Consider the following 25,517-nt stretch of genomic DNA (forward strand, 5'->3'; position numbering starts at 1 on the left):
TTATCAGAGGGCATTATGAAAATTTATTATAAGATTTGCTCATTGCTGTATGTTGACATGTTTTTTAAAGAAGTATGTAATAGCTGAGACCACTTTCGAGTTTGTCTGTCACTGGAAAAAACTCATTAATTATGCAAGCCTTTATGACGACATTTACAGTAGCTTTAAAAAAAACAATTCTTGGACGAACATCTGATTGGCAATCATATCATATCTCCTTGTTTTATATTAAAGATATATTCCAGATTAAGATCAGTCTTTTAAAACAGGCTGGCTTTTTTAATCTCTTGAACCATCTTCATGGATATAATTGATATAGTCATTTATATTGACTTGCCAAAGGCACTTCTAAAATGAAAGTTATAGGTTGTACCAGTTTTTACAACATTCCAATTCTCCTGACTGTATTACAGGCATTTTGGATTCAATTAATTGCAAATCTTCTAGTCAAGTTTTAAGTAAAATATGATATAAGAATAACATGGTTTTGTCTAAATCAGACAATAAACACAGTAAACATGGCGTGGGTACATATTTGTTAAAAAAAAAATAGTTTCATAGAAAAAGATTACATTTGCATGATACGTGTGCATGAAACATGTGCATGAGCCATATTTGCATGAGCTATATGTGCATGAGATATAAGACTTAAGTACAGTGCCAATGCAAAGAGCATTAGATGTTTATACTGAATTACAATGTCAGCTAACTAAGTTAGAGCTTCTCTTTACATGAATAATAAGTCCTCTTCGAAGGAAATTATCGTAGTTTTCTATTCTATAGAAATATGGCTTAAGAATTCTAATTCTTATTCAATTATAATTACTGATTAAAATATTTGCCCTCAAAAGTCAAAGTGTATAACCTTTATTTTGAATATTTTTAACTCCATCTCCCCTCCCCAACCCCAACCAAAAAATTAAATTAATGAACTGTCCCTTCAATCTTTTTCTGGAAAATGAGCATGAATGTTTGTCAATAAATATCAGCAATTTTACAAAAATTAAAATTTCACTAATCAACAGAGTATATGTTTATATATATATTGTCATTAAAACAGCTGCTGAAAGGTTTTATTAGTACCAGTCATTACTTACTCTATCAATAAAAGACTGTACAGAAAATTTCAACAATAATCATAAAATCAAATCAACTTCAAAGATGTGTAAAAACATGGCAGAGTATATTTTCAAATTCAAAGATGGGTACTTTCTCATTTTTTTAAATTACAACCTGATCTCAATTTTTACATTATTGTGAACATATATCAAGCATCTAAGAAAGTTTGAATTTAACATTGGATCAACCCTCCTTTTAAAATCAATGTGAATAATTTTCAAAACATACTTCAAAAGCATCCTTTTTAAATATGATTCTTTATGTTAACACTGTTTGACAAACTTTTAAACAATACAATATGCCAACACTTTTATAGGACCAATATGAAACATTTTAATATCTAATAATCCCTCACAACAATAACTTACATATAGTTCCAATGCTTTATTGAAACTTTCTATAGCCTTTAAGAATTCTTTGGCCTTCATCTGTGTTTTACCAAGTAACATAAACATAGAGGGAACTGGCTGGACACGTGTGGCTGCTTCCAAGGCATCTATTGCCTGTCAAAATAAAATGGTAAAATTTAAACAAAATAACCTTTTACAAACATAGACTGTACTTACTTTACACTGTGAAGCCCCTAAGATCACCTCTGGTTTTAGGTTTGGTATGTGTTTTCTATGTCATGTTTTGTGTACTTGGTATGTGTTTTCTATGTCATGTTTTGTGTACTTGGTATGTGTTTTCTGTGTCATGTTTTGTGTACTTGGTATGTGCTTTCTGTGTCATGATTTGTGTACTTGGTATGTGTTTTTAATGTCATGTTTTGTGTACTTGGTATGTGTTTTCTATGTCATGTTTTGTGTACTTGGTATGTGTTTTCTATGTCATATTTTGTGTACTTGGTATGTGTTTTCTGTGTCATGTTTTGTGTACTTGGTATGTTTTTTTCTGTGTCATGTTTTATGTACTTGGTATGTGTTTTCTGTCATGTTTTGTGTACTTGTTATGTGTTTTCTGTCATGTTTTGTGTAGTTGGTATGTGTTTTTTTATGTCATGTTTTGTGTACTTGGTATGTGTTTTCTATGTCATGTTTTGAGTACTTGGTATGTGTTTTCTGTCATGTTTTGTGTACTTGGTATGTGTTTTACTGTGTCATGTTTTATGTACTTGGTATGTGTTTTCTGTCATGTTTTGTGTACTTGGTATGTGTTTTCTATGTCATGTTTTGAGTACTTGGTATGTGTTTTCTGTCATGTTTTGTGTACTTGGTATGTGTTTTACTGTGTCATGTTTTATGTACTTGGTATGTGTTTTCTGTCATGTTTTGTGTACTTGGTATGTGTTTTCTATGTCATGTTTTGTGTACTGTTGTTTGTCTTTTGGTCTTGTCTTTTGGTCTTTTCTTTCTTTGCAATGGTGCGGTCAGTTTATTTTCGACTTATGAGTTTGAATGTTCCCTTGGTATCTTTCGCCCCTCTTTTGCACACAAACATAAATTGTACTGAAACTGCTTGCTTGCTGCTTCATACACAGTGTTTTTAAACCATTTGAATTACTAAACAATTCATATTTTGACTTAAAAATTTGTTTAAGAATAACATTCATGATTCTCAATTTGTTGACAAAAAAACAACTTGACTTTAATTCAAATTTTTCTTATTGAAATCTCACCTTGTTGTAATTTTTCAAGAATGACTGAACAACAGCTTGTTGTGTTGGCATTTGTCCCAATGAAGAATCGGTACTTAGTTCTGAAGCATGTCTGCAAAATCAATCAAATCAAATTTATTTTAATAGTCTCATTATATTAAAAAAAAAAAATAATCAAAATAAGTTTCTGAAATCAAAATACTATCAAAAAATCAGTTTCAGTTGAGTGTTTGTAAAAAGTGCACTGATAAAAGATAATCTGAAAATATGTATTTAGACAATAACTAATTTTAAAAGAATTCCAATATTGAAAAAATATAACACGATTGAAGGAACTCTATATTTTTCTTCCTTTTTCTTACTTCCTTTTAATGCAACTTCATTCACAATGCCATAAAACAATGATTGCATGTATAATGTCAAAGGAGTGAAATACCAGAATTTCTTTCACATGTGATAAATTATAATTTTTTTTTTGACTGTGAAACCAATGTTGTTATTATTTTTATAATTGAAGGGGCAACTGTATCAGACAAGCAAAATTTCTGCAAATATTTTCACAGATGTAGAAAAATGCATAAAACACTAATGAGTAACTGTTTCACACTATATAACAAGAGAATAAATATGTTTAAACTAACATATACTTAGAATATTATAGATTTTGAAACAGAAAAAGTAAAAGTTACATAAAACATTTAAACAGACTGCTCGGACATTTTATAAAAACAAATAAATTCTATGTAAGAAATGTGACACTTTTAAATTTAACAGATAAACATATTTAAAAGTAAATCTAGGTTACAAAAACATTAAGGTAACACTTCAGTCTGAATAAAGCCAGGCCCTACTGTTCACAAATGCAAGTGGATAGTGGGGGTTGATTTTTCATCACACTGGTAAAAATTGAGTTGCATTATATATTGGTAATAGATATATACTCAAGTATTCTGAAATAAGAAATCAGTAAAGACAAACAAGCATTAGCTAACTGTTTAGGAGTTAGAAATAATTTATAGAAGAAAGTAAGAAGGTTATGATTATACAAGTTTATAATACATTGTTAATATAACAGTGTTACTGATAATAATTTTAGATTGTGCAGAGGACTTGCCTATAGATGCTATGAAATAGTAGTAAAATATATTAGTATTTCTGTAATTCAGACAAGAGTTCTTTTGCATCTGAGTATCAATGATTGGCATATAAGCAGATTTGAAGAAGTTTTCGGTATATATTCTTTTCAGTTTGAGAATTAAAGATGCAATGTTCAAAATAAATATTGTCACTGTTCAAGATATTTTATTTCAAATTTCATCTTCTTGAGATGAAAAAAATGGAATTAATTTTTTATCTTACAATATATGTAGAGTAATTGAATTCAAATTTATCTCTTTGCCTAGAAATTTAACTAATTGAACAAGCCAAAAAGTTCATTATATAATTTAGAAGGAACTATTATTTTGAACACAGACTATTTTTAGAATATATCCCATAGATCCTTGCAGAGTTCACAATCTTACATCATTACATCTTGACTCCTAAGAAAAATTATACAAATTTATTCATTTCGAATCCTTTTTTTTTTTTGCAAAACTGTATGCATTGTACTCATTAAACCTAAAAGGTAAAAGGGCATCAGAAACATGAAAAGAAGGAAAAATAACAACTTTTGGCCATTGTTTCTTAAAATCAAATAGAGTGCTGTAGCAATTTGTTATGGTAGGGTAAGGATAATTAAAGCTGAAATATTAAAATTATCATTAGTTAACCAAACATGTGCAATTTGAATATTGTAAATTAATGTCAAAACTGTGATAATTTATGGACAACTGGTGCTTTAGGAAATTACCCTCTAAGCATATTTATCACTCTCAATTCTTTTTGTCGATCTTGGCCATATACAAACATCCTAAGAACACAGCCAATTATATGATGAAATAATTATAAAACAAATACAAAGAACGCTGCTAATACACATATAAAAATCTAGATTTAGTCACCCATAATCCCAAGCTTATTCAAATGACATACTTTGTTGGAGTTATATATTCCCCCACAATTCTACATACAATATTCTTACTAAAATTCTATTACATCTATCTTTAATAAAAATTTAAACTATCTAAAAAGCCAACATATAACTATCTGGTTTTCTTAATCTATATATAACTAGTAAGCTGCCTATATCAATATAGAGGAGGTATATCCTTAAATTCCAACTTGACCTTGGAGGTATATCCTTAAATTCCAACTTGACCTCTATTCTATAAATAACTAATCTCTTCATTACCTGACACAGAAAGCTGCTAGTTCCAAATTACCCATCTCTAACACTAGTTGTCCCTGCAACATAAACAATGAAATTAAGTAAGTTTGTCGAAAAATGCATGCGTTTGTCTTCAGATATACACCTTGAATGTTCTACATTCTATTTAAAGAATGACTGTAATATTTTGTCTGTCTATAAAGAAATAACATAAAAAATGTGGTGCACACGGAATAACAAGCGTAGCATATTTTTTGTGTTTTTTTGAATGAACAGAAAAAATATTACATTAATTCCCTTTAATTTAACTCTTAATTCCATTTTAAACCGGAATAAACCCTGAAAATATACTTTGATGGTGTCACGATCACATGACTAAATTAGTCATGTGATCGTGACATCATAGCGTAGCATATTTTCTTTGTGTTTTTTTTCGATTAAACAGAAAAAATATTACAATCATTCCTCTTAATTTAACTCTTAATTCCATTTTAAACCGGAATAAACCCTGAAAATACTTTGATGATGTCACGATCACATGACTAAATTAGGTCTATGAACTGATAGACGAAACACTGTCAGCCAATCAGAAGACATGTTACATCTTACATAATAAGGTTTTCACAATCTCATTATTTTATTCTAATTGTATTGTCTATTTATTGCTGAATTTCTCACTTTGCTTGAAATATAAGCTGAGAAATTACAAGCAGGATTACAAATGCATCATCTTACACTTTTAGTGAGAACAGAGCTTCCAGAAATAACAAGTTCTAGTAGTTAAATGTATATGCCAATGTGAAATTGTTATATATAATTGTGATCAACTTAAATGTCAATAGCTGAGACAAGTTACCAGTCTACTGCTATCCCACTTACCCTATACATGTAGTAATGGTGTACATCTGGTCTCAAGTGGATAGCTTTAGTAAAATCACTCAAAGCTTGCTTCAACTGAAAGAAAAATGGACAATCAATTTACTGTAAAAAATAAAAAAACACATCAATTTGAAATAAAATATCACTACACATAAATGGAACCACAATAAACAAGAATGTGTCCATAGTACACGGATGCCCCACTCCCACTATCATTTTCTATGTTCAGTGGACCGTGAAATTGGGATCAAAACTTTAATTTGGAATTAAAATTAGAAAGATCGTATCATAGGGACGGACGAACGGAGGCACAGACCAGAAAACATAATGCCCCTCTACTATCGTAGGTGGGGTATAAAAATATATACAACACATGACAAACAAAGTTAAAAGAACTAATTTCTATATAATGTTTCATGGGTAAACAATTAATTATTTTTAAAAACTAACAATCCTTATGAAATCCTTTTAGTTAAAGTGTATTTGAAATGCTGTCAGATTTTTCTTATTGTCAAGTAATAGAACGGCTCCCCTCATAAAATGACAAACATTGTTTAAGACAAACTGTTGGAGGAAGCCAGATTGCCTGGAGAGAACAACCACCCTTCAGCAGGAGCACTGACAATACTAGTCAAACACACCTTCAAAGTTTAGGGTTGCCTGGAGAGAACAACCACCCTTCAGCAGGAGCACTGACAATACTAGTCAAACACACCTTCAAAGTTTAGGGTTCCCTGGAGAAAACAACCACCTTCAGCAGGAGCACTGACAATACTAGTCAAACACACCTTCAAAGTTTAGGGTTCCAAACTCACAAACTTAGTGTTGACAGGCTAGTGATACAGTAGAACACCTTGGACCACTGGGCCAATAATGACCTAAAATAAACTGACTTACTTCATGTATTTTGTGATAAGCTTCACCTCGACATACATAAGCTCTGACATATGTAGGATCTACTTTGATGGCAGCAGTAAATTTCTTTATAGCTCTGAAATTTCATAGATAAACATTTTAACATACAGGAAAAAAACATCTTAATTTATCAAAACCGGAACTATGTATCAAACATTTTAACATACAGGAAAAAACATCTTACTTTATCTAAACCAGAACTATGTATCTGTAAACAACGCTTGACTTGAAAAAAAATGTTAAAAAAAAACATTTACTATTGAAATGATAACTGTTCAGTGAAATTTCATATGAATAGCTATATGATTTTGAAAAAGAACACTCTTATAATAATAACAACAGAACAATGCTTTACAAATTCACACATGAATACATTATTTCGTTTGATATAAGATCAAACATCCAACTTTTAATACAATTTAAGACTTTCTCAACAGATTATGTTTTAAATCCTAAATTTAAAAATAAATGCTTCTAAGAGAATGTCATGGCTAACAAAATGAAAACACATGTATAAACTAGTTTCAGTTTATCACTTGTTCAATTCTTATGCATGTGTAATAGTTATAAGAGAAGATAAAAGAAGTATTGTACTCTCAAACCTGTGGTAATTTTCATAATGGTTCATAAATATAAGACCAAGGTTAACATGAGCACAGGCCACATCCTTCCGTAACTTCAGTACACTCTCAAAGTCAGGGATAGCATCTTCATATCTGAAAAACAAAGAAAATATCATGAGCACAGGCCACATCCTTTCTTAACTTCAGTACACTCTCAAAGTCAGGAATAGCATCTTCATATCTGAAAAACAAAGAAAATATCATGAGCACAGGCCACATCCTTCCTTAAGGTCAGTACACTCTCAAAGTCAGGGATAGCATCTTCATATCTGAAAAACAAAGAAAATATCATGAGCACAGGTCACATCCTTTCTTAACGTCAGTACACTCTCAAAGTCAGGGATAGCATCTTCATATCTGAAAAACAAAGAAAATATCATGAGCACAGGCCACATCCTTCCTTAACGTCAGTACACTCTCGAAGTCAGGAATAGCATCTTCATATCTGAAAAACAAAGAAAGTATCATGAGCACAGGCCACATCTTTTCTTAACTTCAGTACACTCTCAAAGTCAGGGATAGCATCTTCATATCTGAAAAACAAAGAAAATAACATGAGCACAGGCCACATCCTTCCTTAACGTCAGTACACTCTCAAAGTCAGGGATAGCATCTTCATATCTGAAAAACAAAGTAAATATATAATCGATATTGGAATTTTTTCTTAATTATAAGACATTGCCTACCATAATTTATACAAAAGTTTCTAATATTTACCCCGGTAAACACAATTTTTAAAATAGCCTACTGCTAGCAAACAAATTAAGAGCTCTGGATTGTTGTAGCTAAAACAGCAACATTCTTTTTGTAAACACAAACCTAAGTACAAACAAAACACTGTACAGTGACTTGCAGCTGCTTACATCTACCTCCTTTGAACTCTGGAAGATAGTTGTCTCATCAGCTTGCATACCACACCTCCTTATTCTTATATTACATGAAAAACAATGCAATACTAGACAATAACCAATACAATGGAATCATTTATTTTCATGCACACTTGAAAATTTGTTGCTTTTGACAAATTTATCATACAACCCTGTAGTAATTTGATTTGTTTAAGACACTTGTATTTGTGATTCACATTTACCCACAACAATCATAAAAATTAGTACTGGAGGAATAATAACAATTTCATATTGTTTTTAAGGATCTTGTTACATACCTGTGCATTGAGTTATATAGAATTCCTCTGTGTAGATATGACATGACGTTGTCATCAGTATCATTAATCAGTAAAGATACGCTGTAGTCATGTAAGGCTCTCTTTGGATGTGCTCTACAAGTGTGAAAAAAATATACATTACACTGGTGTATGGTGTATGGATAGACTAAAGAGGTCTTCAGAGAATAAAAATAAAATTACATAGCTGGTAAACATCTTGCTCTTCAATAATAAAATTTTAATTTACCTTCAAGCAACACTAAAATTAAAAGCCATTCATTTTAAGGGCTCATTAAATTAAATATAATTTAGCTGTTGGAGTTTGTCTTATGTTTGGCTCCATTAAAATATGCCATTAAGCAAAACTTTGTACTGTATCAGACAAAAATTATTCAAATGCCATATAGATCAACTTTATCAACAAAGTTTAATATTTTCATTATTTTTACTATTTATTTTGTCTAAATTCCTTTCTACTGTTTTTTCTTACTCTATTTAACAAGTGGACAGATTTTCTTTAAAGAAGTATAGTGTATAGCTGTAATACAAATCTAGTTTGTTTTAAGCTTTATTCCAGTTATGTTATATCATGAAATAAGTCGTACTTTCTAATAATGCAAGCTCTGTGGTAGAAGGCTTCCCAACTTAGTGGGTCTAAATGTATAGCTGCTGAGAGGTCTTCTACTGCTGGACTCCAGTTAGCCATCTTAGCATTAGCCTGGCCCCTGTAGATTCTAGCAGTAACATTCAGTGGGTCTACTCTAAGAAGATCTGTGAAATCTGTTATAGCATTGTGCCAGCTCCTGAAAACAAGTAAGAGGTTCTCTATAGAAAATGGCATAGCAAGAATTTAAAAAGGTTTTTAGTTATTAATAATAAATATATCATCTTCATTTTTAAAGTTTTTAAAAATCCACTGAAATGCTTTTCATTTTTCATCAAAAACTTTTTCCAAACATAAACATGTCTATGAAAAGTACTACACATGAGACAATTTTCATTAGAATAAAACCAACATTTTAGAGGGGAAAGCTCAAAATGTATTGGTATGATTTATATATACCCTCTAATCTTTTTAGCATATATTTTGCCGTAATTTTTCTTCTAGGAAACATTTAACATGAATATTGATAACACAATTATAAAAAGGGGTAAACAAAAAAAACATTTATAACCAAAGAAAAAAAATAATGATATATACATATATATATGTGACCCCATATGTGTGTGTGTGTCATTTTTTTTTTCATGAACAAGTGCTTTCTCTCTTATCTTTCATGAGATCTACTCTTAATAAAAAGAAAAGTTTCTGTGTGGATAAGGTTTAAACATTCAAAACATACCAATTTTTGGATGAACCCATGAAAAATCTACAGTAACTTACTCATTTTTGAAGTAGTAAAGTCCATGTTTCAATATAGCATCTGTTCTCATGGGGTTTATTTTGATACACTTGGAATAATCTTCTAATGCTAACAGCTGACTGTCTCCTTTCTGTTAAAAAAGTACAAGTACCATTTAATTGAATTATAAAAAAAATTGTAACATTGACTTTTCAGACCTTTAACAGATGACTATGCAGTATGGACTTTGCTCATTGTTGAAGGCTGTATGGTGACCTATATTTTTTAATTTCTGTGTCATTTGGTTTCTTGTGGAGAGTTGTCTCATTGGCAATCATACCACATCTTCTTTATATTTACTGCAATATTTGATAATTGAGATTGTAAACTTAACATCACAGAGGCATATTCTTTCTATTCTAAATTCTTTCAACAAAGACTTTACAACTGTGAAAGAGTTATGGGTGTTCTAAAAAGCATATCTGTAATGAGTGACATAATAAAAGGAATTTTAATTTAAGTAACAATTCATATCATTTACAGGTAATTGTCTTTTACATGCTCAAATGTTAAAATATTTATTTGACTGTTACCATTAAATACAATATAATAAAATTAACGGTACCAATTTTCTTGCACCAGATGCGCATTTCGACAATAAATGTCTCCTCAGTGATGCTCGTGGCCAAAATATTTGAAATCCAAAGCTTATATAAAAGATGAAGAGCTATAATCCAAAAGGTCCAAAAAGTATAGCCAAATCCGTGAAAGGAATCAGAGCTTTGCATGAGGGAGATACATTTCTTAATTTAAAATAATTTCTAATATTTTGTTACAGCAAATTTTAATAACACAAAAAAATACATGGTACTCAAATAATGTATATACCTTTTCATACATCTCTGCCCTTCTAAAGTAGGCTTCATGGTCCCTGGGATTTAGAGAAATAGCTTGTCTATAATTCATAATCGCCTCATCTACATTATTTTGTTGTCTGTATATTTCAGCCCTTTAAAACAAAATATTTTATTTGCTAATAGTCATTAAAAAAATGTCCTTACTTCCTCAAACATCTAAATATTTATTTTGCCAACAGTGTTATGTAGTTATTGACTGATGTAGTACCACTCAGAGGAGGGTCGACACTTTTCCCGTAAGACATAAAATATGTCATATATTGTATCTTGATTGTGGTGTGGATATGTAATTACCTCATATTGACATGCATAATCCGTATTCTTAATCCACCATTTTCTACATTTGAAAATGCCTGTACCAAGTCAGAAATATGACAGTTCTTGTCCATTCGTTTTTGATGCGTTTTATTATTTGATCTTGCCATGTGATTATGGACTTTCCGAATTGATTTTCCTCTAAGTTCAGTATTTTTGTGATCTTACTTTTTATTACCAATTTCAAATTGTCAGGTAGGAGTTGTGATTATAATATATAACTACAAGCAAGAAATAATAAAAGAAATCTTCATTTCCTTATTTTTTTACATTTTGCTTTGTTTGTTCTAGTACTAGCAAACAGTATCCATATCTCTTTTCAAAATCAAACTTTTCACAGTGTGGAATAGATCAAATCTCATTCTATGACGCCAGCCACAATCACTATCATCAACAATAGTGCATTACTTTTTTTCTTTCTTAGGGTTAAACATACCACTCTAAAAACAATTTAAAGGTACAGTAAAACGGGCATGTAAAGGTCACCCTTAAGACAAGATAAAACTAACCTTATAAAAAAAGGTGACTTTTGAATTGAGGTTCTAAATGCATAGGTATCACAACAGTGGAACACAAAGGGTAATTACCTAACAAGACATGTTTTTGATTAATAAAGGTGATGTTTATAACAGATTTGACTGTACAGAGGGTAGTGACCTGACAAGTCAGGTATCTACTTTATAGAGGTAACCTCAATAGCAGGTTTGACTAAATTTATAAATACCTGGATCGCCAAGCTCCAGCATGCTTTTTATTTTTCTTGATGATGAAGTTAAGATCAGTGAGAGCTTCCTTCTTCTTATCTTGTAACAGATATAGTAAATGTCTGTGCCAGTATGCATCAATTAATTCTGGCTCCATCTTTATTACTCTGAAATGTAAAATATAAAATAAGAAGATGTGGTATGATTGCAAATGCGACAACTATCAGACAATGTCAAAATGACTTGGATTTGAGCAACTATATTACCATGCAGCTTAAAACCCATAGAATAATCAGCTATAAATGCCCTGACATGAAGAAATATGTAATAATTCAAATAAAAAAATAACAACCAGACAGCTTTTCTTAAATGTGTATACTGAACATTTGAACTGAATTGATGTGATACACAGAATACTATGTAGGCTTTTTGCATTACACGTATAATTTTTTTCACAAAACTCTGTATAATATATAGTCTAATTGCTGCAATCAGAGTTTTCAGCTTTTGACCATGCTCCAACTGATTAAATTCCAATAAGATTGTTTAAGGTATCTATTTATTGCCAAATTACTTCTGACCATTGTCCTACTCTATTTACCTATTAAGATCCTCCTCTGCCTTTTTGACCATACCAATCTTTCTCAACAAAGCACCTCTTCTACACAGATCAAATGCTTTTGGTCTTGTTGTAGCTTCTATTGATTCTGTTAACTTCTCTACCTCTTCATGTAATATCTATAAATAGAATAAAATGGCAGAATTAACCATCTAAATGAAGTAATGTTAATTCAAAAGTTTTAGCTTGCATTTATTATTGCAGTTATTAGAGAGTGATCTTTTTTTTTTTATTACCTTCATAATTTTCCTAACAAATATACATTGCCATCATTACATTTTCATTGTCATTGTTATATAAATTTTTAAAACTAAAATGGTTCCTGCAAATACATGTAGTACCATTCATATGTTTGTGGGGAAATGATGAAGAATACCTATGACATTAACCATGTTAACAGTCATTTGATCTTTAATCAAAATTTGTTTAAGGAAAAGTTGAAAGGGGATTGGACACAATAAAAAAATTGTAAAGGGTGAAGAACATGAAGAAGGATGCATTAAAAATATATAATATAATTATGGTAATCCCAGAGTGATTTCCAGAAATGGAAATAAAAAATTTCATACTAAATTTGCCAAGACGATGGATGTAAATGAAAAGAGGTTTATATCCTACTATATTATTAATATTAAATAAACAACATGAAATCTGATTTGAAATAAAACAGACAGGCAGGGAGAAATGATACATTAAAGAAATCTGATGTCAAAGGGACAAACAGGGGGAAATGATACATTCAAAAGTCTGCCACCTTGATGCAGGAACAAAACTCCAGAGAGAGAAATTTATATATTATTTTGACTGAATTGAAATCAAAATTATATTTTGACTAGGATTTCTTAAACTATAACCTCAGGTATACAGCTGAAAGATAAGTTATAAAGGTAATTCTATAGTTAAATTCTATAATAAGACACCAGTAACCATCATTTTCTTGTCTTTGAAATACATGTTTACCTTCTTGTTTGGTTTCTGTCCTTCCTTGAACATAAAATTCATCTTACATGTCAAACAAACTTATCTACTTTTTAACAATAGTAATCATAACTTTTTGTGGATTTTATGTGAGTAAAGGAGAACTCAGATTCAAATATTAAAAAATTAAAGAACCTTAGTGAGCACGCTCACATACCCCACGTGCCCACATTGTCATTGGAGAAATTAAATAAGTATAAGAAAAGAAAATTGTATAAGAAAAAATATTGAATAATAATTTCCTGTAAATATACACATCTACATAGTATGTCCTTATTATCTACAAAATTTCATGAAATTCTGTTGTGTGTTTTCAGAGGAGTTGAGATGACAAACTGTTGCAGAAGTACATTGAAGCAAATAAGTTCAAAGGGGCATAACTCCTAAAAAAACAAGAGTGCACACGCTGAAATGTCTCGCCTTCTATACTAATCATTGATATTATGTAGATAGTCCTAAGTATAAAGCTTTATTACAACTGTTTCATAAACTTAACATTAACCAAGATAACTAAACAAAGACCATGAAAATGAGGTCAAGGTCAGATGAACCATGCCAGGCAGACATGTACAGCTAACAATGCTTCTATACAACATATATAGTTGACCTATTACTTATAGTTTAAGAAAAATAGACCAAAACACAAAAACTTAACACTGTGCAATGAACCGTGAAAATGAGGTCAGGGTCAAAAGAAACCTGCGCTACTGACATAAAGATCATAAAATATTTCCATACACCAAATATAGTTGACCTCTGGCATATAGTATTAGATAAAAAGACCAAAACTCAAAAACTTAACTTTGACCACTGAACCATGAAAATGAGGTCAAGGTCACATGACATCTGCCCGCTAGACATGTACACCTTACAATCAATCCATACAACAAATATAGTAGACCTATTGCATATAGTATGAAAAAAACAGACCAAAACACAAAAATTTAACTATAACCACTGAACCATGAAAATGAGGTCAAGGTCAGATGACACCTGCCAGTTGGACATGTACACCTTACAGTCCTTCCATACACCGAATATACTAGCCTTATTGCTTATAGTATCTGAGATATGGACTTGACCACCAAAACTTAACCTTGTTCACTGATCCATGAAATGAGGTCGAGGTCAAGTGAAAACTGTCTGACAGACATGAGGACCTTGCAAGGTACGCACATATCAAATATAGTTATCCTATTACTTATAATAAAAGAGAATTCAACATTACAAAAAATTTGAACTTTTTTTTCAAGTGGTCACTGAACCATGAAAATGAGGTCAAGGACATTGGACATGTGACTGACGGAAACTTCGTAACATGAGGCATCTATATACAAAGTATGAAGCATCCAGGTCTTCCACCTTCTAAAATATAAAGCTTTTAAGAAGTTAGCTAACACCGCCGCCGCCGCCGCCGCCGCCATCGGATCACTATCCCTATGTCGAGCTTTCTGCAACAAAAGTTGCAGGCTCGACAAAAATTGAATCGTAATTTCCTGTTGATATGCACATCTACGTAGTATGTCCTTATTATCTACAAAATTTCATGAAATTCTGTTGTGTGGTTTCAGAGGAGTTAAGATGACAAACTGTTGAAGTAGTACCTTAAAGCAAACAAGTTCAAAGAGGTGTAACTCCTAGAAAAAAAATTGAATCATAATTTCCTGTCGATATGCACATCTACATAGTATGTCCTTATTATCTGAAAAGGTTTCATGAAATTCTGTTGTGTAGTTTCAGAGGAGTTGCGATGACAAACTGTTGCAGTAGTACATTGAAGCAAATAAGTTCAAAGGGGCGTAACTCCTAGAAATAAAATTGAATCGTAATTTCCTGTCGATATGCACAACTACATAATATGTCCTTTTCATATAAAAAGATTTCGTGAAATTCTGTTGTGTGGTTTAAGAGGAGTTGCGATGACAAACTGTTGCAGTAGTACATTAAAATAAATAAGTTCAAAGGGGCGTAACTCCTAGAAAAAAAATTGAATCGTAATTTCCTGTCGATATGCACATCTACATAGTATGTCCTTATTATCTGAAAAGGTTTCATGAAATTCTCTTGTGTAGTTTCAGAGGAGTTGCGATGACAAAGTGTTGCAGTAGTACATTGAAGCAAAAAAGTTCAAAGGGGCGTAACTCCTAGAAATAAAATTGAATCGTAATTTCCTGTCGATATGCACAACTACATAATATGTCCTTTTCATATAAAAAGATTTCGTGAAATTCTGTTTTGTGGTTTAAGAGGAGTTGCGATGACAAACTGTTGCAGTAGTACATTAAAATAAATAAGTTCAAAGGGGCGTAACTCCTAGAAAAAAAATTGAATCGTAATTTCCTGTCGATATGCACATCTACATAGTATGTCCTTATTATCTGAAAAGGTTTCATGAAATTCTCTTGTGTAGTTTCAGAGGAGTTGCGATGACAAACTGTTGCAGTAGTACATTGAAGCAAATAAGTTCAAAGGGGCGTAACTCCTAGAAATAAAATTGAATCGTAATTTCCTGTTGATATGCACAACTACATAATATGTCCTTTTCATATAAAAAGATTTTGTGAAATTCTGTTGTGTGGTTTGAGAGGAGTTGCGATGACAAGAAACAGGACTGACGGACGGACTGACGGACGGACGGGTCAAAAACATTATACCCTCCGCAACTTCGTTGCATGGGGTATAATATAACAATTCCCTATAGGCTAAAAATAGAATTTGTTCAAAACAGGAACTCAAGTATTCACCAAAGTACAATTTTTCCACAATTAAAAAAAATTGATTTTCTCAAAAACGATCAAATCTAATATTGTTTACATCACTCAAAACATTACTACAGAGACTGATTTTTAAAAATGTGATGATATAATTATAACTTAAACCTACAGCCAGTAATTCTTGATTTTCTTCATTTTCCTGTAATGGTTCTATAACACTTATACTCTCTGATAAAGCACTGGTGATGGATTCTTTCCTGAAACAAAGATATAACATTATATCATTACATGGGCTCAGTCTGATAGAAATAGACCCTTATGCAAGCTAATATCAATATATCTGTTATCCTATTTTGGCTTGAAATTAAATCTCTATCAAAAGCCTATTACTGTTTGAAAATTGGGTTGTTATAAGAACCTCTTATTTCATATTTGTACATATTAAATGTTCCTAAAACCAATCAAAGTTGTATACATGTACATATTAAATGTTCCTAAAACCAATCAAAGTTGTATACATGTACATGTAAATGTTCCTAAAACCAATCAAAGTTGTATACATGTACATGTAAATGTTCCTAAAACCTATCAAAGTTGTATACATGTACATATTAAATGTTCCTAAAACCAATCAAAGTTGTATACATGTACATGTAAATGTTCCTAAAACCAATCAAAGTTGTATACATGTACATGTAAATGTTCCTAAAACCTATCAAAGTTGTATACATGTACATATTAAATGTTCCTAAAACCAATCAAAGTTGTATACATGTACATGTAAATGTTCCTAAAACCAATCAAAGTTGTATACATGTACATGTAAATGTTCCTAAAACCTATCAAAGTTGTATACATGTACATGTAAATGTTCCTAAAACCTATCAAAGTTGTATACATGTACATGTAAATGTGAACTTGTATAAGGTAGATTTCTATCTGATGCAACTCACATGTCAATCATATACAGCAAAAAAGATATGTATGTTAACTCCTTTTCTAAAAAGTTGTCAATTTTATTCTAATTTTATCAAGAGCTATTTAATGGAGTACCCAGTAGCCTTTTAAATTAAATTTTGCCAACATTTTGAAATACAAAACACTGCTATATCAACAGTAGGAATTTAAAATTTTAACATGTGTCATACTTTAACTTTGGATAAACACAACATAAAGTATCCATCAAAAAATAAGTTGGTTTACAGTAATCACATAATCATGATAATGGCAAAATTGATTTAAACAAGAATGTGTCCCAAGTACACAGATGCCCCACTCGCACTATCATTTTCTATGTTCAGTGGACCGTGAAATTAGGGTCAAAACTTTAATTTGGAATTAAAATTAGAAAGATCATATCATAGGGAACATGTGTACTAAGTTTCAAGTTGACTAGACTTCAACTTCTTCAAAAACTACCTTGACCAAAAACTTTAACTTGAAGCGAACGGACATACAGACGGACGAACGGACGGACGAACGGAGGCACAGACCAGAAAACATAATGCCCCTCTACTATCGTAGATGGGGCATAAAAACTCATAACAATTTGGGTCAAGTAGGATAAATGGTACTGTAGTTCCTTCGGAAGAACAGAGTAATAAATCGGTTTAACTTTAGAAGTAAATCGGTTTATATGAACATAAATTGACAGACTGACAGGTCGACAGGTTGACACTTGAAAGGTCGACAAGTTTAAAAGTTGACAGGTTGACAAGTGTTAGGGTCAACAGGTTGACAATTTGATAAGTGTTAAGGTCGACAGGTTGACAGGTTGACAAATGTTAAGGTCGACAAGTTGACAGGTTGACAAATGTTAAGGTCGACAGGTAGACAGGTTGAAGGGTTTAATTTTACAAGTAAATAAAAGTACATCATCCATTAAGTAAAATAAAATTAACTTCAGTTTTTAATCTTTTTTACAAGTATTGACTTGTAACTTTTATATCTGTTTACACTTCTCAAAATGAAATTGTCAACCTGTCGACTTGTCGATCTGTCTACCAGTCACTAATAATACTATTTTACACTTTATAAATGCTCTGAAGTTGTCAATCTGCCATTTTGTCAACTTGTCAACCTGTCATTTTGTCCACTTGTCAACCTGTCGACTTGGCAACCATAACTTACTTGTTATTATATTAAATTATCAACTTATCAATCTGTCAACCTGTCGACTTGTCAACCTGTCAACCACTTATTTCAACCATAACATTTTAAAAATTGTCAACCTGTCGACTTGTCAACCTGTCAACCACTTATTCCAACCATAACGTTTTTAAAATTGTCAACCTGTCGACTTGTCAACCTGTAAATTACTCATTTATTTCAGTTTAATGTAAAATTTAAACAGTTTTAACTTTATTACACATGAATACATACGCATATTAATTTATTGCAAAAGCCGGAACTATAGTACCGTATATCCTACTTGAGCCGTAAAAAACTCACATTTGTATCATAAACTAAAAAGAAGGGGGAAATTTTTGTAAACCAAAAGCTAGAGAGAATTTTTTAAACTACTGTACCTTTTCTTTTCCTGTTTTTCTTCCTTTCTGGGTGACATTGCAGCTTGTTCCTCCTCCTCTTCCTCATCAGAGGATACCTCAGGTGTTGGTGGGTACAGCTCATCAAACCAACCATTCCACATATCTCGTACCCAATCTCTCTCTTTCATATCTCTTCTGTAATATACCATTTAAATAAAATTGAGAATGGAAATGCAAAATATGTCAAAAAGACCACAACCCAAACCAAAGAGCAGAAAACAGCAGATGGCAACTAATGGGTTTTCAACACAGCAAAAATATCCCACACCTGGATGTGTGCTTCAAATGCCTATAAATATTCTTAAGAACAAATACTTCTGAATTCATTTAACTTAGTCTGTTTGTACAGAAAGAACACTGCATGGAGCAACATATATGACTTGAATCTGTTACAAGTATGCTATCATTGCATTTTATAGTTTACAACTATGAAAACTGTCAGTAAACCCGTAAATTCTAATCCTTGTCCCATCAGTTTATAATTTAACGCTTACAAAAGTTTGAATAGTAAAAAAAAAACTAATGATTTTTAACCCCAGAAAAATTCATATTAGTTGTAAATGGAAAATTATATGGAATTTGTGTCTTCAAAGCTTGGTCACTTAATACTTCATTTGGCATTTTTACTTTTTCATTAGAGCTTCAGTGGTGAGTCTTTTGTAGAAGAAACACATGTCTGGCATTCAAAATTATTCACAGGGTATCTTTGAAGAGTTTTTTGTGTATGGTAAATGTGAAGTAAAATCAGTTCAATAGATTTAAATCAAATTGCTTCTGTTCCCAATATGCAAAACATGCCTTCTGTTTAGTAAACTTTGGTTAGGAAAATTTAAAGGCTTCACTTTCTTTGGTCTACTCAAAGATGTAACATCCGAAAGACTAAACTATGTGCTTGCCTATATAGATAGTAATTCACTAATTTGACTTTAATGTTCAAGAGTAATTTCCTAAAGTGACTTGACAGGAAAATCTCTAAAAACCTGTTTTGTACCATTTGAATACTTACGGCATTTTCTTCTTCTTTTCAAATGCCTGGAAGTCTAGTATATTTGCTAAGCTCTTTCTTGGCCCATATCTTATTTTACTGGAAAAAAATAACAATAAAAGAGAAAAGCAACATTTTTAATCACAAAAAAAGTGTTGCACTATAATACATTTTAAATGTTATAAATAGTTTTATTCATGTACAACTTTTTCATTGGACTGAAAAAAAGTAAAGTAAAATGTATATATTATAACAGATTTTAAAATTTTGTTTTTATGTAGCATACCTAGAGAAATCTATTACAAATTCAAACTGATTGAATGTGGACTTACCTCTTATAATCAATATTAAGTGATTGTCAGACTTATAATATAAATAGTTTCTGAACACTTAAAACTTGTTTAACCCAGACACTTTTCTTACTTAGTTAGGCTATCTGAACCTTGTTTTTATAATGTCGTTGTCTTTCCTTCTTACTTTTTAATGAGCAGTTGGTTACAAGTGGTTTGTATAACTGTTCAATATAGTAATTCCAGTTATTCATGTCTCATTCTCTTCAGGAAGCCACAAATGTTAAGTTTCACTTGATAAATAGATACTTTGAATTCTAACTAATATTGATTCCATAAAACAATATTAACCCTACTACTATATCTTGTTTGTTGAACTTTCTAACTTTAATCAGGTGGTACAATGTAAAACTGATCAATTGATTGCTGGTGTTTAATGCCACTTTTAACACTCTTGGCTATATCGTAGTGACCAGTTTATGTTGTTGGAGTAAGAGTTCCTAGAGAGAACCACCAATTAAGTACTCAGTAAAGACTTACCTAGACTGAACCACCAATTAAGTACTCAGTAAAGACTTACCTAGACTGAACCACCAATTAAGTACTCAGTAAAGACTTACCTAGAGAGAACCACCAATTAAGTACTCAGTAAAGACTTACCTAGAGAGAACCACCAATTAAGTACTCAGTAAAGACTTACCTAGAGAGAACCACCAATTAAGTACTCAGTAAAGACTTACCTAGACTGAACCACCAATTAAGTACTCAGTAAAGACTTACCTAGAGAGAACCACCAATTAAGTACTCAGTAAAGACTTACCTAGACTGAACCACCAATTAAGTACTCAGTAAAGACTTACCTAGAGAGAACCACCAATTAAGTACTCAGTAAAGACTTACCTAGAGAGAACCACCAATTAAGTACTCAGTAAAGACTTACCTATAGAGAACCACCAATTAAGTACTCAGTAAAGACTTACCTAGACTGAACCACCAATTAAGTACTCAGTAAAGACTTACCTAGAGAGAACCACCAATTAAGTACTCAGTAAAGACTTACCTAGACTGAACCACCAATTAAGTACTCAGTAAAGACTTACCTAGAGAGAACCACCAATTAAGTACTCAGTAAAGACTTACCTAGAGAGAACCACCAATTAAGTACTCAGTAAAGACTTACCTAGAGAGAACCACCAATTAAGTACTCAGTAAAGACTTACCTAGAGAGAACCACCAATTAAGTACTCAGTAAAGACTTACCTAGAGAGAACCACCAATTAAGTACTCAGTAAAGACTTACCTAGAGAGAACCACCAATTAAGTACTCAGTAAAGACTTACCTAGAGAGAACCACCAATTAAGTACTCAGTAAAGACTTACCTAGAGAGAACCACCAATTAAGTACTCAGTAAAGACTTACGTTGATACCCTGAGGTCTTTCTCAACAGTCATGTGCATTTTTTCCATAGATCTACTTCTAGTAAGTTTAGTAGGAGGTGATCGTAGAAATTTCTCAATTTCATCCAATCTAGCCATACTTATAGGGGCTTTTTTTTTCTTCTTTTTCCTAAATAAAATAATTCAACAGAAATATCAAGAACAATTTTAACATAAATAGTTAAATTTCAACATAACTCTATTAATTTATCAACTATAAAACTTACAAACATGAAAAAAATAATCATAATAGATGTGCTTAATTACATCTTCCTTCTAGGTATAAATTCTTAAAAGGTTTGAGGTAGCAAAAAATAAAGAAAATAACCCTTGTCAAATTTCTATGACAAAATGTTTGAGTTATCTCCCCTATTCTACTTACTTTTTAGGCAGTATGACATAAGCTCTACCAGCTACCAGAGCTAATTCTGCAGGTGTAGGCTCATCAGCTTAAAAGGAAAGTTGTAAATTTAATAAAAATTAATAAAACAATTCCTAGATGAACAGAATACAAAATACCAACAAAATTTGCAAGTCTAAGAGAATCTTGTAATATGATGGCAAAACAAATTTAAGAATCAACTAACCATTATAGACCAAGTGTTTTGTCATAAAAGGAAATTACCATACAATCATTTGGCAAAGTTGGATCTTTAGTTGAAAATATTACAATACACAACCATTTATGCATCTAAAAATTTAACACTGATAATAGCATCAATAAAGTTTATTCAAACTTCATGCTTGTTAATTCATGTAACATGAATTGTTTTCAATTAGGTGTACTTTATATCATATATCCTATATACATGTACTACATTTAAATCAATTCCTTCCAAATAAAAACAATCTAGTAGTTACAATAACCCCTAAATTACCTTTCCTCCTCATAAATGAAGGAACAGCCATTACTTCGTTTGGATCATATCTTTCCCCTTCAGGTACCTCCTGTTGATAAATGAAAATAAATTGAAGGTATAAATTAATGAAGACATTGATGTCTGTCAAAAGTTTCATGTGTCTTTCCAGTCGAGAACAATGACAGTTGTTGTTTTACAGTGGATTCATATAAATTCATGGGACTAATTTTCGTGGAGAAAAGATAAGTTTTATTTTTCCGAGTATTTGATTACATATTTCTGCAAAAGTCTACTTTGAACGTTTAAATTTGAGATTCATATATTGAATATAAACTTGTTTTTCACTCATGATTGCATGTATGTTGCCCTCAATGTCTTTTGATTATTTTTTGTTATTGGGTTAATCTCTCATAAACATATACCTTACAAATCCTCTTTTTTGTATTGCTCCACATCTTGCATACAGACCATTATGTATATAGTTAGGAACCATAAAAGCGCCAAAATATTCAGTAAGTGAATTGTGTCACAAACTATGTCTGTTTCCTAGTTCATGTACTCACACTTTTATTTTTGATAGATATTTATATATTAAACATTTCTATAACACACTGGAAGACTTCATTTAGTCAAGATTTCTAATCTAAAACAGAAAAATCATCCTTAATCGTTCAAATGTTAAACAGTCTAAAGAGACAGTATTAGATTTAAAAAAAAATAACAGCAAGTTAACAAATAAAAATATCCAGGATTATCCATACCAATCTTCTCAATCTTTCTTCCATTTCTGCTTCTCTTTTAGCTTTCTTTTCTTCTTCTCTCCAGTTTAACTTCATCTGTCTTATATTTTGTTTCTGTCTGGAAATCTGAAGGCAAAGAAAATACCACTTATTCTGACATGTGGATAAATAATAATTAGTAGTTTTTAGTATTGAGTATTCCAGATTAGACAAAAAGATCCCCTTTTCTCCTAATTTGATTATTGCCATTTTATCATGTAACACCAAAATTATGTTCCTTCCTGCACATCCCCAAGTAGTGTTTTTAAACTGTGATCTCTCGATTAGTGAGAATTGTCCTTACAAGCCACATAGAAACATGCACAGACAGATAGATGAACAGTTTGATTCCCATATTCCCCAAAAATTGGTTTATAGATATGGAGGGTCTTTGACAAAGGCTAACATCTTTCTCTCCTATTTTTGGATAGTGTCTTTTGGTATATTGAAGAATCATTTCATCAATTAAGGAGCTTATAGCTTTTATCAATTCAAATTACCTCATCCACAGCTATGTTATAAGACTGAGGTACCAAGAGGGTATCATCATCTGCATTGAAGACACATGGATCAGACCTGGACCGCCTGAAAAAGTAAAACCAATGTTGGGTTATATGCTATAATTTATAAAGTATTCTAAAATAATTGCCAATTTTCAAAAGACATTTTAATATTCTTAGACATAAAATCCAGTGTAATTATATTTAACAGAAATGAATTTGAAGAAATATTGACACAAAAATCTGCTGATTTATCTTGTATAGCTTAAAAGTGTGAGCATCTGAAAGTCATTGTTAAAACATATTATGTTCTCAAAGGGAGATAATCATACCTAAGAGGTACAAAGACTGGGAATATTTCACTGTCTGGCATATCTCTTTTGTACCTAAACTCTGGTGCTGGTGTAGAAGGTTTACTATCAGCTTCTTGTGCTAAAAATTTAATTTAGAAAAATCTTTAACATAAATAAATAGCTGAAAAAATAAAGCAAATTTAAGACAGAATAATACTTTGCACATCTATAAATACTTGAATTGGATTGGTCAATTAGAATTTTTCTCCAACTTTACACTTTGATAAACCATGTTTTCAAACTATTTTCTTAATTTATTCATGCACGATACACAAGCTTGCAGTGATCCTGGGATTTTCAGCAAATTGAGATTAAAAAACAAATGCATAACAGTTGTGACTATTCTAGTGCATATATAACAAAAAAGAAATAAAATAAATACACTAAAGCTTCGAAAATGTATCAAATTCAAATTCAAATAAAATTCCGCAAAATTTCATTAATGATTTGGCAAATTTACGTCATGGCAAAACAAGACGTCATACGATTGAAAGCTTCCCTTAGATAGATTATTTAGTTACTTGAACGCTTCAAATTCAGATAATATCTCATTAAAATGAAGTTTTGGAGGTAGGTGTTATTTTATTTTAGATTCCGTTGCATTTTACGAACATTAATGAATTTTAGAAAGTCAATATGGCGGCCAACTCCTCTTACATACATACGTTGTTAATGAAATTGACAAGAAATTAATAACATTGTCATAGGTTAAAAATGCAATAAACAGATTATCATTGTTCATCTCAACTCGATTGCTTTTCTCACTTTCGCCTTGCCAGTTAAAGCAAGAAAATCAATCTCTTTGAGATGATCAACGATAAACTATAAATATCATACCATGTCCAAGTGGCTCAGGTTTGGTTGGTGGTATTTCCCCTTTCAGAAGTTTTCTGGGTTCATAAGGATTAATCCTTCTACATTTTATGTCATCATCTCTTTGTTGAGAAGCTTGTTCTAACTCTGACAAGTCTTCAAAGGAATCACTCTTTTTGAAAACCAATCTGAAAATGACAAAAATAAGTTAGTTAATTTAGTGAACCAATAGAAAAACAAAGTTTTTATGCATAAAACAAATAATTTGGCACTTAGACTCCATTTTTCTCTTTTGTAAATCAGTTATATTTACCGTGAAGAATGTCATGTCAAAATGACATGGAAAAAGTCATGCACCTTTGAAAGTTATTTTTGGGAAAAGTATTAAATTTTCCAACTTAATATTTTAACTTCTAACATACCAAAACAATTTGAAATTCTTCAAAGTAAGTCATGAAATTTAGGTAAATTTCAAAATGAAGAGCTCAACACCTAGAAAATGATATACCTATATATTTCTTCATATCTTTCCTGTTCAATATCGACCTCCATGTCTTCTTCCTCTGACTCAGAACTGTCTTCTATTTCTTCTTGTTGTGTGGCAGATAATTCTCTTGTTTCCATGGACAAACTTTTGGATTCATAGTCTGGGAACAGAATATCCTTGACCTTGGAAGGTGCCACATCTAACTTAGGGGGTGCAGGTGTCCAATACAATCTGGATTCATCTGATTTTAATGATAATTTGGTTCCTTCTACTGATATTGATGGCTGACTAAACTATTGTAAAAAAA

General features: G+C 31.3%; 1 protein-coding gene across 12 annotated transcripts in view; it reads right to left on the reverse strand.

Moving 5' to 3' along the window:
• The window catches only part of LOC139486817 (uncharacterized), a 65,923-nt gene that overhangs the window by 13,063 nt on the left and 27,343 nt on the right, over positions 1-25,517 (reverse strand). For 7 of the 12 annotated variants that reach the window (XM_071271809.1, XM_071271803.1, XM_071271802.1 and 4 more), the window contains 24 exons: positions 25,232-25,503; positions 24,748-24,911; positions 23,890-23,989; positions 23,558-23,642; positions 23,040-23,144; positions 22,297-22,366; positions 21,801-21,867; positions 21,402-21,548; positions 19,713-19,790; positions 18,686-18,841; positions 16,327-16,414; positions 12,448-12,584; positions 11,867-12,013; positions 10,799-10,919; positions 9,952-10,061; positions 9,173-9,370; positions 8,568-8,681; positions 7,382-7,495; positions 6,762-6,855; positions 5,865-5,939; positions 5,010-5,062; positions 4,569-4,628; positions 2,738-2,828; positions 1,488-1,622 (listed from right to left, as the gene is read on the reverse strand). In XM_071271809.1, coding sequence (XP_071127910.1) covers positions 1,488-1,622; positions 2,738-2,828; positions 4,569-4,628; positions 5,010-5,062; positions 5,865-5,939; positions 6,762-6,855; positions 7,382-7,495; positions 8,568-8,681; positions 9,173-9,370; positions 9,952-10,061; positions 10,799-10,919; positions 11,867-12,013; positions 12,448-12,584; positions 16,327-16,414; positions 18,686-18,841; positions 19,713-19,790; positions 21,402-21,548; positions 21,801-21,867; positions 22,297-22,366; positions 23,040-23,144; positions 23,558-23,642; positions 23,890-23,989; positions 24,748-24,911; positions 25,232-25,503 — 2,781 coding nt within the window. Of the gene's footprint in view, positions 1-1,487; positions 1,623-2,737; positions 2,829-4,239; positions 4,258-4,568; positions 4,629-5,009; positions 5,063-5,864; positions 5,940-6,761; positions 6,856-7,381; positions 7,496-8,567; positions 8,682-9,172; positions 9,371-9,951; positions 10,062-10,798; positions 10,920-11,866; positions 12,014-12,447; positions 12,585-16,326; positions 16,415-18,685; positions 18,842-19,712; positions 19,791-21,401; positions 21,549-21,800; positions 21,868-22,296; positions 22,367-23,039; positions 23,145-23,557; positions 23,643-23,889; positions 23,990-24,747; positions 24,912-25,231; positions 25,504-25,517 lie in introns of all 12 variants that reach the window. The other 5 variants (XM_071271811.1, XM_071271810.1, XM_071271807.1 and 2 more) reach the window with 2 other exon arrangements.

The sequence above is a fragment of the Mytilus edulis genome, chromosome 8, assembly GCF_963676685.1.
Source record: "Mytilus edulis chromosome 8, xbMytEdul2.2, whole genome shotgun sequence".
Lineage (NCBI taxonomy): Eukaryota > Metazoa > Mollusca > Bivalvia > Mytilida > Mytilidae > Mytilus > Mytilus edulis.